The following is a 17,305-nucleotide window of genomic DNA, read 5'->3' as shown; positions in this document are numbered from 1 at the left end:
TCCTGGCTTGCACACTCTGGCATCAACCTTACTTAGCATGCATGTTAAGGTGTTCCTAACACAACTATTAGTGTGTTCCTAACTATTAAGGTGTTCCTAACACAACTATTAAAGGTGCAGTAACCTGTCCTTTTTTACATGCTGCCCAGTCTTCTAACAACGGTAACCAAGGAGACGGCCACCTCTGGCATACAGTAATTCAAACACTACCTAAAAGCAACAGAAACCAGCAATTTTCAAAGTAGCTCCACTTAAGAACATTTCTTTATGATTACATTTATATTTCATATCTCTTCTAAGAACTAAATACAGACTACACAGTTCTGCTCTCTATATCCTCTCAACATCTTTGCAAAATACAGATTAGACTGAGAGATATTGGTTTTGTTACACAATAATCTAAATCATAGTTTTGGTGGTATTCACAAAAAAAAATTTTTTTTAGATCACACATCTTAACAATAGTAGTTTAGAAACCAGAAAGACTAAATTCACAGTAAGCTCCTGACAAAACAATCAGTTTGTCCTCACGATTTTGCTCACAACCAGCTGATATAAAGGCCTGGCTGCTGCTTTAGAGGTGCTATATGTGTGCACTTCAGGTGTTTTAATTACTAAGGTTAGGTTTGGCTTGAGTTGAGTTACGATTCATTGCAGAAACTCACAAAATGAATTAAGTAACCAGGTTAAGTTGTGAGAGCCCAGTCATTGACTGCAACAAGGTGGAGATTTAGCTTCCTCTCCTAATTCAATCCTCTAATTACTGCACCACACCGACTCTCCAAAGATATAGTTTACTTAAAACATTTTTTTATATTTCTTTCACAGAGAAAACAAAGTTTGGGTTTCAAAAAATTGCCAGAATGTAATCCGCCTGGCATGATGCAAGTCTTTTAATCTTGCTTGCCGAACACGGAAGTGTGGATCATAATTTTCTCTGATCCGAGAGAAATGCACTCTGCACAAGCTCAGAGGCACTCTCCTAACTACCTCCGAGTGAACCGTCTGGAGTGGCGGCTCGCAATCGAGCTGAGATCTTCTCGAAGGACTCGCGGCTCTCCTTCTCAAGGATACTTGTAGGAGGCGGAGAGCAGAAGCGACGTCCGAGTCTGATTCCCCCTCCTCTCTTTTCCCCATTCACTCTTGCTGCCGCAGTCGCGCCTCCACGTGCCCTTGCCGGGGCTCCGGCAGGGACTGCAGCTGTAGGCAGCCGCGGCGTCGGGGGCCGGGATTTTTGCCAGGGGGTGGCTCCAGGCTGGGCTAGCAGGCCGAGGCGGGGTGGGGGACGCAACGCGCGGAATCTCGACTGGAGGCGGCAGCCACAGATCAAGCGAGCCCGTCCCGTCTGTGCGTCCGCCTGACTGCGCCATGGTGAGTTGAGCTTTTGCGCGATTTCCCCGGGCAGAGGGGGAGTGCGGGTTGGGGGGAAGGTAACGCGGTCTGCTGGCTATCGCAAAGAGGTGGGCATTGTGATGCCTTGTTATGGGGAGGGCAGATATGGGAAAGGAATTCTGCCTGGTCACCTTCAAGGACTGAGACGAGTGCTGGACAAGAGCTGTGGGACATCGTTGGTGTGGAATGGAGACGCGGGGCGGGTGTTCTAGGCTCGGCTGTTGTAAGAAACCATTAGCTCCTAAGGGAATTGAAGGGAGTTATCTTGGCGAAATACACCGCCGAAGATTAATTAACCATATTTAATTGTAAGTAAAGGCTAGTGATGGAACAGGCTCAAGCGGATGGTAGCAATTCTGCTCTTTCATCAGAATAGTCAAAGAATTGCCCCCCCCTTCCCCCCCCCCAGAACAGGCTTATATGAATGAAAAGATGAAGCCCAGACTGTCTTTTGTAGTTCTGAATAGGGAATTAGAAATGACCACGGATTAATTAACACAGAATACAGAAGTATAATTTTTGAGCTGGTTTAAAGCTCTTTCTTCACACTATGGTGATTATCAACCAATATCTTTGTGTTTCTATAGCTTTTAGTATCAGATGAAATCTAATATAATCTATATTTATTATTTGTCTGTTGCCTTTATGTTCTGTCTGTACTTTGGAAGCTCAAAGTGGCATGTTTCCTACGGCTTTTCTTCTTTTTATCTTTCCCAACAACAACCCTATGAGGTAGATTGAGCAGAAAGATAATGACTGCCTTCAGACGGCAGTGAGCTCATGGATCTGAGTCTGTTTCTCTCCCTCCCCTTTAAATACCACACTGTCTGATTTGATTTAATGCTGGGTTTTGCTTTGTTTTTCATTTGGCTTTGTGTTTTCCTCCCCTGTCCCTTAACAACATCCTTAAGTTTATTGATTACATTCATGAAGAAAAAAAAATTATTTTCTGTTTTGGAAGAGTGGGATAAGTCAAGCATTTGAAAAGCTGGATTTTACTCTGGTGATCTCACTACTGAGTCTTGACCAGGCTATTCTTTTAGTTGAACTAAAGTTGGATGGTTTAAACATAATAATTTTAAGCCCTTCAGGATGTAGATAAAACTGTATGGTTTAGGGAAAGGTGAAAAACTTATCAATTCCAAAAATTGAAGGACACAAACAAATCAGGTTTGCAGCTGCCTCTAACTCCTGTTGAAAAAAATTACAAGAAGATTGATCCAGAGGTGAAGTTAGTTTTCATTCAGTATTTTTTAAAAAAGGAACAAATTGCTGGAAAAGACATAAATTGTCTCAAATGAGTATTTTGGAAGCAAAACAGAAACATTTTTTCTTCCCCCTCATTTGGTACTTCTTTGTTACAGATCCCCATCAGCTGTTTTCCCAGTTCTGGGAACTGGAGTGCATGGATGAGATAATCTTGGGGCCTAATAGTGATGGAAAAGAAAATCTTTTGGGGAGAGAGCTAGAACCCCGGAAATGGTTGGTGGAAAATGGATCAAGAATGTTTTCAGTCGCTTTGTCTCCAGTTTGTTCTCCCTTTACCCCAATATGCATAGACCAAGCTGCTAACTATTGAAGAAGGGCTTCAGTTTTCTTCCACATGTTTAGTAGCCAAATTCTTTTTGGTTAGCTAGGCACACTGACAGTACAGCTATCTATATTGTGACTTGTGTGCTTAGGCTGTGCTCATAGACTTATACAGGACTGCACCTTGTTTCAATGCTTGAGGTGTCAAAAACAAAACCACAACTGAGGCAGAGCATAGGCCTTGAAGGAAGAAAGGGCCAAGTTGCAACCAAGGAGCAGAGAATAACCCATCGAAAAAGCAATATGTATATCTGAGGTTTGAGAATGCTATTTCAAGTCAGGAAAGACAACACTGAATAAACTAATAATCTGGGTTAACATATATTTAGCCAAAATGTGATTAGAATAGAATAGAATAGAATTTTTATTGGCCAAGTGTGATTGGACACACAAGGAATTTGTCTTGGTGCATACTTGTTGCATAAGCACATGGTTTGCTATACCATGATATACTGAAGCTTGCCTATTTTGCAGAATGCTAAGTCCAAACTGAACAAAACATTCAGTGTAATGCATGAACCTACTCTATATTTGGCCAGATATAAAAGAATTTCCAATGATTTTGTGCATATTTTGGCCATTATTGTGGCAATTCTTAACTTCAACCCAAAGTATCTAAGGGATTGAATTTATTGTGGAGATTTATTAAGGAAAAAAATACTACAATTATTCAACTAGGTCAGTTCATAGGTAATTTTTCAAGGTTTCTTTTTTACCATGGAAACCATTTCTGAGTATGCAAACATTTGCAGAAGTATAATCAGGACAACCAACGGTGCATGAATACCCCAACCACAATTTTGAGTTTAAGGTGACACTTTCCAAAGATGAGTGAGAAATATATTTGGAAAGAAAGAGTAATTTAAAGAAAAAATGACAGATCCTGTTGCGTATGTTAACCCAGATTACTGTTGCATTAATAGCAAAGGTACTCTTCATTGGGGATATCTTTTTAATAATAAATAATTAAAAATAAACATGATTTTAGATTTGTAAAATTTGTTGCATTCTAAGAAACATTTGCAAAGCAAATTCATAAAATCAAATACGATTTACCAGCAATACATATAGCATTCATAAGAGTGGAAAGAAATTGTTTTTACCTGGACATCTGGCTGACAACCTACAGTGTTTTTTGAGCTCCAGGCCAGTGGAAATAAGCAATTTAAATAATTTCTGTTTAGAACAGTAGCCAGTATTTATGAGTAAGAAGAAAGTTGCTTAGAGTGAGGCTAGGAAGCTAAATAAGCTCAGTCTGATTTATAAAAAGAATAGTTTGCAACTTTTAAATCAAATGAAAGATACATTTTTTGGTATTAATACAAATTAAGATACCCACTTGCTCATTCTACTGTCATTCTCTGGGCTTAAGATTTTATTGCTTTTAAGAACCAAATGCAGGCATAGAATCCTGATCTGATTAAACCAGGTAGTTCTTAAAAAAGATCAATGATCTGAAAAGTGAAGGCTCATCATGCTTTGAGCAGTTTTGCATCATCCAGCAACATTTACCCCACTGAAAATTGTTACTGTGCTTGAAATGGTATTAAGCTTGAGAAATGGGTGGTAGAAATGGACCTCTGAGAGAGAATTTCTGATTTGCAGAAACAAAATAGACTCCGCGTACTTTAAACTACAGTGAACTAAGTTGGAAATAATCAGAAACACATTTTTGTGGGTATGTGGCAGGATGTTAAACAGAATTCAGTTCTGTAATCAATTTGTGGACACAAAAATCTTCTTTTTAAGTACATGTGTTTTGTACCTGGGTCTTGGGTATTTTCTTTAAAAAAACAAAACAACCCAAAGTAAACTTTACAAATCTGAAGTAATCTGATATTTCTTTAGCAAACCGGCAGTGCGATTTTTCAATGGTTATGTGTGTGATTTTTCATCAGTGTCAAATTAATATACTGTACGAAGTACTGAGTGAGGTAAAGTGGTGAACTAAGTTAACTAGCAAGCCATTTTAATTAAGAGGCTCTCTCAGCCTCTCCTCTTTATGTGTCATGGGAATAATAATTGAAAAGACTTCTTGTGAAGATTGTTGAGGTAATGCTTTTGAATATTCTAGGAACCACACTAAAGATGTATCCCCCCCTTTTAATTTAATGAAGGGGAAGTTGGCTGCAGGGGGTCTTTGACTTATGACCACAATTGGGAGAGGAACTCCCATTGCTAAGGGAGGTGGTCGTTAAGTGAGTCACATCTGATTTTATGACCTTTTTTCCTCAGTTGTTAAGCGAATCCAACTTTCCCCATTGACTTTGCTTTTGGAAACTGCCTGGGAAGAACGCAAAGGCAATCTAATCAACCCTATGATGCTCATAAATATATGCTGATTGCCAAACCCCTGAATTTTGATCACATGACCATGAGAATTGAGTGATAGCTTTAAGTACTGGGATTTATCATTAGTCAATTTTTCATCAGCATCATAACTTCAGTTGGTAACTAAACAAATGGCTGTAAGCTGAGAACCACTTTTATGATGGCTCAGTGGCCAAGTCACTGAGCTTGTCGATCAGAAAGGTCGGCAGTTCGGTGGTTCGAATCCTTAGTATAGGTCTCCTGCGTGAGCAGGGGGTTGGACTAGATGACCTCCAAGCTACCTTCCAACTCTGTTACTGTTACCTGTTACACAGTAATTGGTAACTTTCATTGTTATGGGAAAGGTTAACCCTGATGTCTCAGAATCATTGCTGGAGAAGGACAATGTGTTGGTTAACATTGGTTGGTTAACATTGAATGGCTCAAGGTTGACTCAGCCTTTACGAGGTGGGTAAAATGGGGACCAAGATTGTTGGGGGCAATATGCTGACTCTGTAAACTGCTTAGAGAAGGCTGTAAAGCACTCTGAAGTGGTAGATAAGTCTAAGTGCTATTGTTATTGGGAACTGGTGGTTATCCAGAAGTTATTGAACAGCATCCTTCAATATTTATTACAGTACATACATTTCAGTGACATTTGGAAGACAGCAAATGTCATCCTATTGTCAAGTGCCATACGGTTAGCTGGTTAACCTTTTGCCAGTATAAGAGACATTACATTGTAGCGTCTAAGTTGGATTATAAATTAGAAGAGAACTAGTTGAAAAACATGCTTCTTGGATTTGGAGCATTTTGTGGCCGTGCATAGCACACTGAGCTGTATAAATACAAAGCAACCATAGTTTAACCTAGCAGATTGTGCAATGATGATCCGTATGATTACTTTCCAGACAAGCATGTTATGGAAATCCGGTCCTTTGAATTGGTGAGCAAACCATGGATAAGTTCAGCATGGGTAAATATATTGTGCAAACTCAGCAATTGTTTTTCTCTTTGATAAAACTGCCTCCCAGGATGGCTGTCAAAGAATGTCTGTATGCGGAATTAGGAAAATGCCTTTTTGTCCTTCATTTCAAACAGTAAAATACCTTTGAACAATCTCCAACAATTATGAATCAAGCCTGCAAGTTAAAATATGACTTCAGATCAGTCCTCATGTCGCAGGCGTGTGTGGAGAAGCTAGTTTGACTTATATTAATAATCATACTGACAGAAATATGTATGCCTGTGTGTGGCCATGATTCCAGTATAATTATTCTAAAATAAGACAGTTGCTTTCGGCAAAAGCTATTTTCTTTTCATCAAGCATTTCATTTTGTATTTTGTAGCTGCCCATTGTATATTTTGTAGCTGCCTTTTTTCCAGGAAGGCAGGCAGGAGGGTCCTGTGTCATTCAAACGTTAGCTGCTATAATGACACTACCCTAATAAAAAATAAGTCTGTGTGGTATAGTGCAGAGGTCCCCAACCTTTTGGACCTCAGGGACCACTAAATTCATAATTTTAAATCCCACGGATCACTAATATGATCTGCCTAATGACCGGCTGGGTGGGCGTGGCTAGATGGTCATGTGACTGGGTGGGCATGACCAACTCAATGGCCAACTCAACGTCACTCACATCGAGGGGTGCCTCGCTGGTCTCTACTCACCCCTCCCCTGCCAGCCACTCCTCGCCTCCTCGCCCGGGCTCCTTGGGACCTCAACAGGAAACAGTTCTTGGTGCTAAGCAGCCACCACGAGAAAGAATTGGCAAAACAGCTGGCTCAGTTTGAATTGGATCTGACTGAGGAGGAAGCTCAGCAGAAGCACCTCACTCAGGACTACGAGCATAGGCTTTCCAAGCAGAGAAAGACCTGCAGGAGTGCAAGGCCAGGTAGGCACCTGCGCCTAGAGACTCAGCAGACTGAGATTGTCACCCAGTTCCAGGCCATGATGCAGTCCCACTGGAACAAAGCCCTCTGGCTCCTTGCCACCAGCGATGGTTCCCTCCAGCCTTCGCCCAAAGCACTGCACCAGGAGGCTGAAGCAGACCCCGAGTCGGAATTTCTGCACCCCTCCAACCTACACAAAAAGTCCCTGAAAGGGGAGACTCTCTGCAGCAACACAAAGGTTTATTATACGTATCCGGCCAGGGACCATAGTTTGAGGACTCTTGACTTGGTGTAATATAAAAAAATGCAAATAATTTTTCTGTGGACCACCAAAATTTTGTTGCAGACCACCAGTGGTCCACGGACCACCAGTTGGTGGCCGCTGGTATAGTGGACTCAGGTCCTTGAGAAACTTCAGAGAAAGCCAGGTTCTCATCCACCATCCTCAGGAATGGAAGTTCATCAGGTGACTTGGGATTAGAAACTCTCATAGCCCAAACTACCTCTTAGGGTTGTTATAAGGAAAAAATCGGTGGTGGCTGAGTTGCGTATATTTCCTTGAGCTCCTGGAGGAAAGGCAGCATAGATACCTAATTAATCAATTAAATCTATTTAGTATGTACAGTGGATCAGGTAAGAAAATCATCTGTAGGCTTCCCCCTCCAAAACTTTGTCCAGGATATAAAAGGAAAACTCTTTGGGCATGGCTTTCTGGTGAGATCTGCCATTTGACATAGGGATCCCTTCTGTGCTTGAATATTTCGTTCTATTCTCCTTCTCCAGTTTTCAGTCTCCTATCAATAATTCACCAACATTTGGGGCTACTGAGCATATTTAGTCCTAATCTGTCCCCTGCCCCCCCATCTCTACCCCCACCAGAAATTTAATTCTGCACATCTTGGGGCTTCACAGAACTTTTCTCCTCTGCAGGGGTAGTATCTTTTGCCTGCCAAGATATTCACTCGGGTGGGAATAATCACTGGTAATAGCAGATGGAAATACAGAGAATCTGTTTCTCTGTGTGTGAGTGAATGGGGGCTGGATATTGGCAGTAATGCTTGGGGAAGATCTGTCTGTGTTTCCATCAGCCACGCTTCTCACGTGGATCTGTCTGCCTTGCACACTCTCCAGGACCCAGAGCCAAGAAGGGGCCTTCCCGCTCTTCCTGCCAGTGTCTGGGTCTGAAGGGGAGGGGAGGGGAATTGCCTCTTCCTGTCAGGGATATAAACTCAAGCTTGCTGACTGCAAGTCTGTATTTTCTTTCCCCCTTGCTAGAAAGTGGCAAAAGAGAGATGTTTGCGTGTACATTGGGCCAGGGTGGTGGTAGTGGAATTTGGGACCTTGGTGCCTACACCTTTTTTTTTTTACAAAATAGTTTCTTTCGACTCAAGTTTCGGTTAGGGGAGGGAGAATCCCAGGAAAGCAACCAGGTTCTTGACTTTGAACTTCTTTGTGGGAAGAGGACCCCTTGCCTGTGTGTGTGTGTGTGTGTTTGTGTGTGTGTGTGTGGTGTGTGTAGAGGGGAGGGCTCTTGGGGAAAGGACTTCCCTCCCCCCAGGGCACAGCACCTGTTTTACATGTAAAAGTGCTGGAGTATCGCCTTGCCTTCCAGTTAAACAATCTGAAATGGCAGAAGTTTCTTCAAGAGCTTTCTGTATCAAGAACAGAGCTGTCTAATTGGGAACAGCAAAGTCTGCATTAGGCCAATTCAAGGGTTGACAAAATACATTCAGTCCCTGACTTAACGACCATTCATTTAGCCATTGTTCAAAGTTTTTACAGTGGCACTGAAAAAAAGTATGACAGGTCCTCGCACTTACAACTATTGCAGCATCCCCCCAGACATGTGATCGCAATTGGAGTCCTTGGCAACCATCATGTATTTATGAAGGCTGCAGCATCCCTGGGTCATTTGGAACCTTTCCAATGGCTTCTGATAAGCAAAGTCAATGGGGGAAGCTGGATTCACTTAATGACCTCACGCTCAGTGGCCGCATGATTCATTGAATTGATCCCAATTGTGGTGTAAATTGAGGACTGCCTGTAGCGTGCAAATTCTCAGATTCTTCATCAGAAGTTAAAACACAAGGACACCAGTAGAACTGGAAGAAAACTTGTAGCTGATGATGTTTAAGCCATGTCAAAAGTAGGTTAGGCTGCATTAAATACCGTACCTTCCTGTGTAGACATGGCTTAAACATTGGCCACACCCACGATGACAAACCTATGGCATGCGTGACAGAGGTGGCACGCAGAGCCCTCTCTGTGGGCACGTGCCCATTGCCAGCTGCTCTCTTCCGGGTTCTGGCACATGCGTACATGCCGGCAAGCTGGTCTTCATGCAAAGATCAGCTGGCGTGCCGGAACCAGAAAAATAGCAGCTGGCCAGTGCACATGCGGGCTGGACCAGCTGTCTGGCCCCATGTGCGCTCCGGAACCCAGAAGAGCAGCTGGCTGCCACATGCATGCACATCAGTCAGCTTCTCTCCTCCGGGTTCCGGCTCTCCGGTTTCGGACTCAGTGCCGAAAAGGTTAACCGTCACTGGGCCATACTGTTACCTCCAATGTTTTTTAATCACTCAAGAAATTTCAAGAAAAAGTTCTTGAAATTTGAAAGCTTGCTCATTATTTCTGAAACTTGAGTTGACTCAAGCATGCTAGTTTGTACAGATTCAATTGGTTTAATAATAAAATATTTATTACAGATTTTTTTTCCCCCTTACAGCCAACAGGACTACATTTGTTTCAGGAATATTACTGGGTTTTCCAGATACCTGAATTATTGGCTTGAATCCACTAAATGCTGTTTTTATTTCTGCATATCCCTGTTATACCTGCCTGTAACTTCTGTAAGCAGAGGTTAAGGAGCCTCTATTTATCTCTGATAGATGAAAGGACATTCAAACTGAATTTTAGATCAAGATTTCTTATTTTGGAAAGTGCTGGTATTAAAATACTACAGACTCTCATACAAGGCTGGACATTTGCATTTTGTAGCCTAAGACATAAGAATAATGGCACTTCCTTCTTTCACCAAATAGGGTGCTTAATTACTCAAGAATGGTTATGTTATTTCTAAAAACATGGCAGAATAATAACAAGCATTCCTTCCTCCCCTAAACAAAATAGTACATAACAAAAATATTTAAATGAGCCGAGTTTTAAAAAAATTCAAATCAGTTGCTTGAAGTTGCTCTCTTACTACGAAATTTCCTAATGGCGAAACTAGTTCTACTATTAAAGTAAAGGGTCCTTTAAATTTTTTGTAATTTTTTAAAAGCCTTGCCTGACGGATATTAGGTTAGGTGTTGAAATAATGGACGTAAAGAAAGGACTGCTCCTGCAAAATGACTCCATACTTTCCATTCTATTCACCATCAGGAAGTTTCACCAGATAATAGTAAAAAGTGCAAAGTAAGTCAAGACTAACAGTGATTTTGCTTCCTTCTCTCAAAGGAGCTTTTGGAAGTATAATTGCTACAAAAGACAACCACACATTTTCATGCCCTTAGTTTAATAAGATTTTCTTTGTCTAATCATCACATCAAAGTCCAGCCTAACTTTGTAGCTTTTGGAATGCTCAAGAACAAAGAAGCAATCAAAAAATATTTAATAAAATTATATAATCTGGGCCCAGAAGTAAGGTAAGGATGCACAGTTCTTGTGATTTTCCTGCAGCGTCTTCCAGCGTGAGATTTGAATCCAGGAAATGCTAGTGAAAAAAAATGATTGTGACTCTTCAGTAGGTACACTGGTAGGTTTAAGGCACAATGGCTGTTTCTCTTGCTGTTGTCCCCTCCTTTTATATTCAGCCTCCTGCCCTCTCTCCCCCCTCTTCCCCCTCCCTCCCTCTGTCTTCCCCCTCTCCCCCCTCCCTCCCTCTGTCTTCCCCCTCTTCTCCCTCCCTCTCTCTCCTCCCCCCAATTTCCTTTGCTGGGTGGAGCTGCGGAAAGAATGAGCTCACAGCTGCTAATGTATTCCAGATGGAACCTCTGCTCTCCATACTCCTTGGCGCCTTTCCAAACCCGTTTCATTCTTGCTGCCCCCTCATGCCCTCTGCTCTTTTTACACACTGCCGGTCTCTGTGCACATTGCCCTGAGCAATTTCCTGGCTGCCCCTTGTTCTTTTTGACACATCACTAGGGGGCAGTGGTCTTCCTCCAAGCATAAAATGTGACCAGTTGCTCATTGCTGCAGGTAACCATAACAACCTGGCTCTTCCCTTTAATTGGCTGAGCAAGGCAATGAAAGGACATCAAATAGAAAAGGGTTGAAGGCAAGAGGTCCTAGTCCTAGGGCAGCATCACGAGGTATGAGGTATATAGAAATCACAAAACCGCATGGAGCATTCATTGCATTGGGGCAAGGAGGGGACAGTTGCAAATTCTTTGGAACTTATTTCATTGCATAGCTTCAGGGGGATTGGATGAGCTGGTGAAAGGCTCTTGGAGGCTCATGTCCCCCCCCCGCCTTACATATTCTTTGTTTTTTCAGGAACCTGAGCCTGTGGAAGAATGTGTCCAGAGCACACTGGCTGCCTTGTACCCTCCTTTCGAAGCCACGGCCCCCACTCTTCTGAGTCAGGTCTTCGAAGTGCTGGAGCGGACGTACCAACACGATGCACTGCGCTACACCCTTGACTTCCTTGTTCCTGCCAAGCACATCTTGGCTCGCATCCAGAGTGAAGCCTGTGTGAGCTCCTGCTTCGGTTTGGCTCTCTGTTTGTCTGGAGTACTTCTGAACAGGAAATCTAGCTTGGCAGTGTTGGGCAATAGAGAAATAATCTGTGCTGGTGCCAGAATCCCATACTGGCTCTCTGTGTGAGAGTTAGTTAGGACATCGGTGGCCTTCCAGTGGGTGTTGAATTCCATCCCCCATCAATTCCCATAAATGTTATCCAATACCTGGAAGGCCACAGCTTCTCTAATCTAAATTTAAATATAGGAAATTTTTCTTTAGTTCCTGGGTATTTTTAAAATTTTAATTCTGTAGTTAACACTTGACTTATGGCCACAGTTGAGCCCAGAATTTTGTTTTTAAATTGTTGAGTTACTATGCGACTAGACTTGATTTTATGATCATTTTTATGATGGTCAGTAAGTGAGTCACCATAGTTGCTAAGTGAATCGTGAGGTAGTAACTCCAAATCCAGCTTATCCAATTTTGCTGCAAACAGCAAAAAAACAAACAAAAAAAAATAAAATTGAAAAATGTGATCATGTGCTGTAACTGGTTGTAAATGTGAGTAACATTTTTCGAATTTGTCATAGCTTGCTAAATGACTGGTAGTAAGTCAAGGTAGTAAGTCAAGTGTATCATAGTCCCACATTTTCTTATAGTAACTCCTTCATAAGTAAACTTATATGGCAAGCAAGTATTAGCAAAGTGGATTTTGGGTGGGATACATAGATGTCAACATTCTTTGATTGGAGAGTTTTAAAAAATGTTATGTAAACTAGATTCCCATCCCTTCCACACTCTTGTCCTCCTCTTATCTGGCAATTTTAGTTTTTGTGCAGAATTCTAATCAAATTCTTCATTGTGGTGAAATGCCAGAACTGAGCTAAGCTGCGAGATGCTTGTTGTTTCTACATGGTTGGAACAAAAAGAATGATATACTACCCATTAATGCAGTATTGGTATTGTATACAGGTAGTCCTCGACTTAAGACCACAATTGAGCTCAAAATTTTTGTTGCTAAGTGAGAAATTTGTTAAGTGAGTTTTGCCTCATTTTACGACTTTTCTTGCCACATTTGTTAAGTGAATCACTGCAGTTGTCAAAATTGTAATCCGGCTGTTAAGTGAATCTGGCTTCCCCGTTGACTGCTTATCAGAAGGTCACAAAAGATGATCACATGACCCTGGGACATTGCAATCGTCATAAACATGAAGCAGTTGTCAACCATCCGAATGTAAATCACGTGACCCTGGGGATGCTGCAACGGTCATAAGTGTGAAAAATGATCATAAGTCACTTTTTTCGGAGCTGTTGTAACTTCAAGCAATCACTAAATGAACTGTTGTAAGTCGAGGACTACCTGTATATAGGTCCAGTATTCTGTATTTCTTAATATAACATCTAGCTGAATTCCCTTTCTCCTCTTCTCTCTTTCCCTCTTTCTCAGGCTCAGTATAGCGGCTTCGTCTTTTGCCATGAAGGTTGGCCCCTTTGCCTTCATGAAAAAGTCTTCGTCCAGCTGGGTTCCTTGCCGTGGCAACACTTGAGTCCCGGGGATTTCTACTTGCAAGTGGTGCCTCACCGGGAATGTGCTCCCCGCCTAGTCCTGAAATGCCTCTCACTGGAGGGCCGGGGAGTGCAGGAGTTGCCTGTGTCTCCTGACTCCTATCGATTCCTTTTCACCATTGAATGGCTTAATGGCATCAACAAAGAACGTAGAGTAGGGCGTCTGGAACGCTGCTTGCTGGCAGCTGGAGAAAAAGTGCTGAGCTTGCCTTGGGCTGAGCTTGTGTATCCTCAATTTGTGCACAAAGACGGATTTATTGTGGGGCAGCACTGCCCTACAGATTTGAGTCCTGAGGTCCTGGGGGCAAGGAGTCCTGGTGACGGACGTCATTCTGGCGGAGAGAACCGGGAATCTGAGGGAGAGTACGTTCACCTCTTGGAGGTCAGCCCCACTTTGCATCAAGCACCCAGAATCCCACAACCTTGCACTGCCCAGATTCAGACAATGCCTGCTCGCAAGGGACATAGCAAAAATAGGAACCGGCGCCACCGAGCCTGGCTCCATCATAAGTCGGGCTGCGGGGAGAACTTTGCTTTGCGACAGGCTTGCAAAACTGAGGAGGCAGAGAAGTCTAGCCAAGAGAAGGGAAACCAGGATGAGAAGGTAGCTCAGCTGAGACCAAATTCTAGCCCAGCTTTGGACCCAGTCTTAGAAAGTCCCGGAGCAGTTGGGTACTTAAATCCTAAACAACTGGAGGAAAACCTAGATCCCATTGAAACAAAACCATCACCCATTCTGAATAGTAGTGATGGTGTTGTTGAAGACACAGCTCTGGGGAAAGAAGAATTGCTTGAATCCATTCACCGAGATCCAACTCCTCCTAAGGAGAGTAGCAAGGAAAGCCATTCTCCAGCTTTAGCAACTCCAAAACGTACCAGCAAGGGAAACCGGAGGAAAAAGAAAGGTGGTGGGAAAGGAGCTGGTGGTCGGATTAAACAGGGGTCAGATTCTGCTAACCAAGAAACAGAAAGTTCTGATCTTAAAGCAGGTGCTGAAAAGGAGGAGACCTACACGAATCCAGGAGAACAGGTTTCTGGGACCGGAAGTGTTTGTGTTAATATCAGAGATCCAGACAGCATCAAAGTACCCTGTGTTGATATCACAGAGTGCGATGATGCCCCAGAGTGTGATGACACCCAAGAGAAAGATAGAATTGCAGGAAACCAAAGCTTTGAAACTGGAGGGGAAGGAGTCAACAATGGTGACTTGGCTGTCAGCACTGGAGACTGTATTGCTGGTGCTACAGAGCCAGAAGACACCATAGGAAAATGTACCATTGGTGACAATGAAGGCAGCTCTGGGGAAGGAAACATGGAAGGCCCAAAACTTAACACGGAAGAGCCAAATGCTAAACCCAACACTAGTGAATCAAGAATTGGTACTGAGGACGTGAGCGTCCAAGAAAAAGAAGTGGAGATTCCTGAAGACCAGTGTATGGTGGAAGAGGGTCTCGACAGCAAAGAACCAGGGCTTACTGACTTGCCAAGTAAGAATGAATTAGCAAGTGTTGATGGGAAAGAAGAGGCCACAGGCATAGCAGCTGATCAGGGTCCTGGGGAAATACAAAATTCCCTTTTACCCATGGTGGCTCGTCTTGGGGAATCTGTAAACTGGAACCTTCTTCAATCAGGAGTTTTTGCTCTGACAGGTAAGTCATCAAGTGATAATCATCTGGAGATGTTGAAGTTGATTTGTTTTTCCCTTGTAATAAATCTTCAAAAAGAAATATTAGAAAATTTAATCTCTAATGTGGCATTTCCTGATCTGGATATCTCAATTGTTGAATTACTCTTCCAAGAATATTCCTAGCCAGTGTGGCCAATAATTATCTGATAGGAAATTCTGAAAATTCTAAATCCAATACATCTGGAGAGCTCCAGCTTGATGAATGCTTCTCTAGTGCTTTGATGATTATCCACAACAGTATGGCAGTGTAGAGTCAGAATAAGTTATGATGGAACCTGAGGCTTGTTTATCAGTTTCCCTTGACATGATGGCATTCAGATGTGCAGGACTGCACCTAACATTCATCAAACCAACATTGTGCATAACTAACTTAGGGAATGATGAGATCTGTAGTTGACACATCCAAGTTGGTGACTATTGCAGGGGGTTCCACTAGCAGCATCTTAAGGAGATCAAAAGCAGCAAGATCGCAGACAAAGGATTGTTTTGCAAGCCCTGATCTCTAAAGAAAGTTCAGATCTGTGGGGTTTGCATCATGACACTTTTCGTCTACTGTCTTATGATTTTCACATCTCTCGATTTCACAAAATAGTTAACTTGCTAATTTGCCTAAAGCTAGTTAGCTTTAGGCAAATCAGTAGGGTGTGCAGTACTTTGGATTCAGAGGATAGACAGATGCTTCAGAGTGTGTGGGACACTCAGCAGTTTCCTTCTAATGGATGTTATGTCTAGATTTATTTATTTATTTTATTTATTATTCGAATTTATATACCGCCCTATCTCCCAAAGGACTCAGGGCGGTTCACAGGCATATAAAACATCAATATACAAATTAAAATAATCCTTAAAAAACTTATTCTAGCGCCCGAATTATTAAAAATAGAAATATAAATATAAAATATAAATATTAAAATCAATTTAAAACCCCTCTAAATTTAAAATCTAAGCCAGTCCTGCACAGATGAATAAATGTGTCTTGAGCTCGCGACGGAAGGTTCGAAGGTCAGGAAGTTGACGGAGTCCTGGGGGGAGTTCGTTCCAGAGGGTGGAGCCCCACAGAAGGCCCTTCCCCTGGGCGTCGCCAAACGACACTGCCTAGCTGACGGCACCCTGAGGAGTCCCTCTCTGTGAGAGCGCATGGGTCGGTGAGAGGTATCTGGTCGCAGTAGGCGGTCCCGTAGATAACCCGGCCCTATGCCATGGAGCGCTTTAAAGGTGGTCACCAAAACCTTGAAGCGCACCCGGAAGGCCACAGGTAGCCAGTGCAGATCAGGGGTGTCAAACTCAATTTCATTGAGGGCTTCATCAGGGTTGTGTTTGACTTCGGGGTGGGGGCGTGGCTGGGATGGGCGTGGCCAGCTCAATATCACTCAGTAGGGGGTGGGGCTGTGATGGGCCAAACGCTCTGCCAGTGAAAATGGGCTCAAGAGCTCCATTTTCGGCTGCAGTGGCCTCCTGCAATCCTCTGCCAGTGAAAACGGAGCTCGGGAGGGGTGCATGGTGTTTCTAGGATAGACCTGCGAGCCAGATCAAAGCACCCTGCAGACCAGATCTGGCCCGTGGGCCTTGGTCTAGATCATCTCTACTATAAATAGCACAGCATCATTCTGCATTTGCTGTTTAGAGAGTATTAATGCCTCTCCCTAACAAGTATCTTCACTTTTTTCATTATTTTTTGCCCGCTTTGGTTATTGTGTATTTCAAAATACTGAGTACGGAACAGTTTTTGTCCCCAACATGCTTATTTTCTTTGACTTTTAAAGGCAAATTAGCCCTCTGCTGTCTGCCCCTCTGCTCCATTACGTAGGGTTAAACTTGATGTCACAATTAAGAAACATTGACCAACTGGAGTGAAGTTAATGGGATAACTTCATGATACGATGGGTAAAGACAATGGAGAAACAGATTTTGCATGATATTAATCATAGTTTTCTTTTGGGCAAGGGGCACAAAAATGGCACTGCAAGAAATATTTTTTTGCTGATATTAATGATGTGTAAATGCATTATTCAGTTTTAGTTCCTACCAGTGGAGTTTGTGCAGGGCGACACTCCAGTGGATTCTGCCTTGTATTCCTGGGAATGTTGTGAGCTGTGACTCCAAACAGCATGACCAGAAGGGAAGGATACTGGGAGTTATAGTTCAGGTGCAACATACAGGGGGTAATTACTTCTGTAATGGTGCAAT

The 17,305-nt window shown here is 42.7% G+C and overlaps 1 protein-coding gene across 10 annotated transcripts in view; it reads left to right on the top strand.

Annotated features, from left to right (window-relative positions):
• The first annotated feature begins 865 nt into the window (after positions 1-865).
• Positions 866-17,305, top strand: part of ARHGEF40 (Rho guanine nucleotide exchange factor 40) — a 43,501-nt gene continuing 27,061 nt past the window's right edge. For 2 of the 10 annotated variants that reach the window (XM_058180871.1, XM_058180872.1), the window contains exons 1-4: positions 867-1,371; positions 6,204-6,268; positions 11,680-11,877; positions 13,313-15,080. In XM_058180871.1, the coding sequence (XP_058036854.1) occupies positions 6,215-6,268; positions 11,680-11,877; positions 13,313-15,080 (2,020 nt within the window). In that variant the 5' untranslated portion in view covers positions 867-1,371; positions 6,204-6,214. Of the gene's footprint in view, positions 1,372-1,445; positions 1,701-2,756; positions 2,875-6,203; positions 6,269-11,679; positions 11,878-13,312; positions 15,081-17,305 lie in introns of those variants that run through there. The other 8 variants (XM_058180864.1, XM_058180870.1, XM_058180866.1 and 5 more) reach the window with 7 other exon arrangements.

Source organism: Ahaetulla prasina, chromosome 4, assembly GCF_028640845.1.
Source record: "Ahaetulla prasina isolate Xishuangbanna chromosome 4, ASM2864084v1, whole genome shotgun sequence".
NCBI classification, from domain to species: Eukaryota; Metazoa; Chordata; class Lepidosauria; order Squamata; family Colubridae; genus Ahaetulla; species Ahaetulla prasina.
The sequence above is the reverse complement of the archived record's forward strand: the minus strand, read 5'-3'. Positions and strand labels throughout refer to the sequence as shown.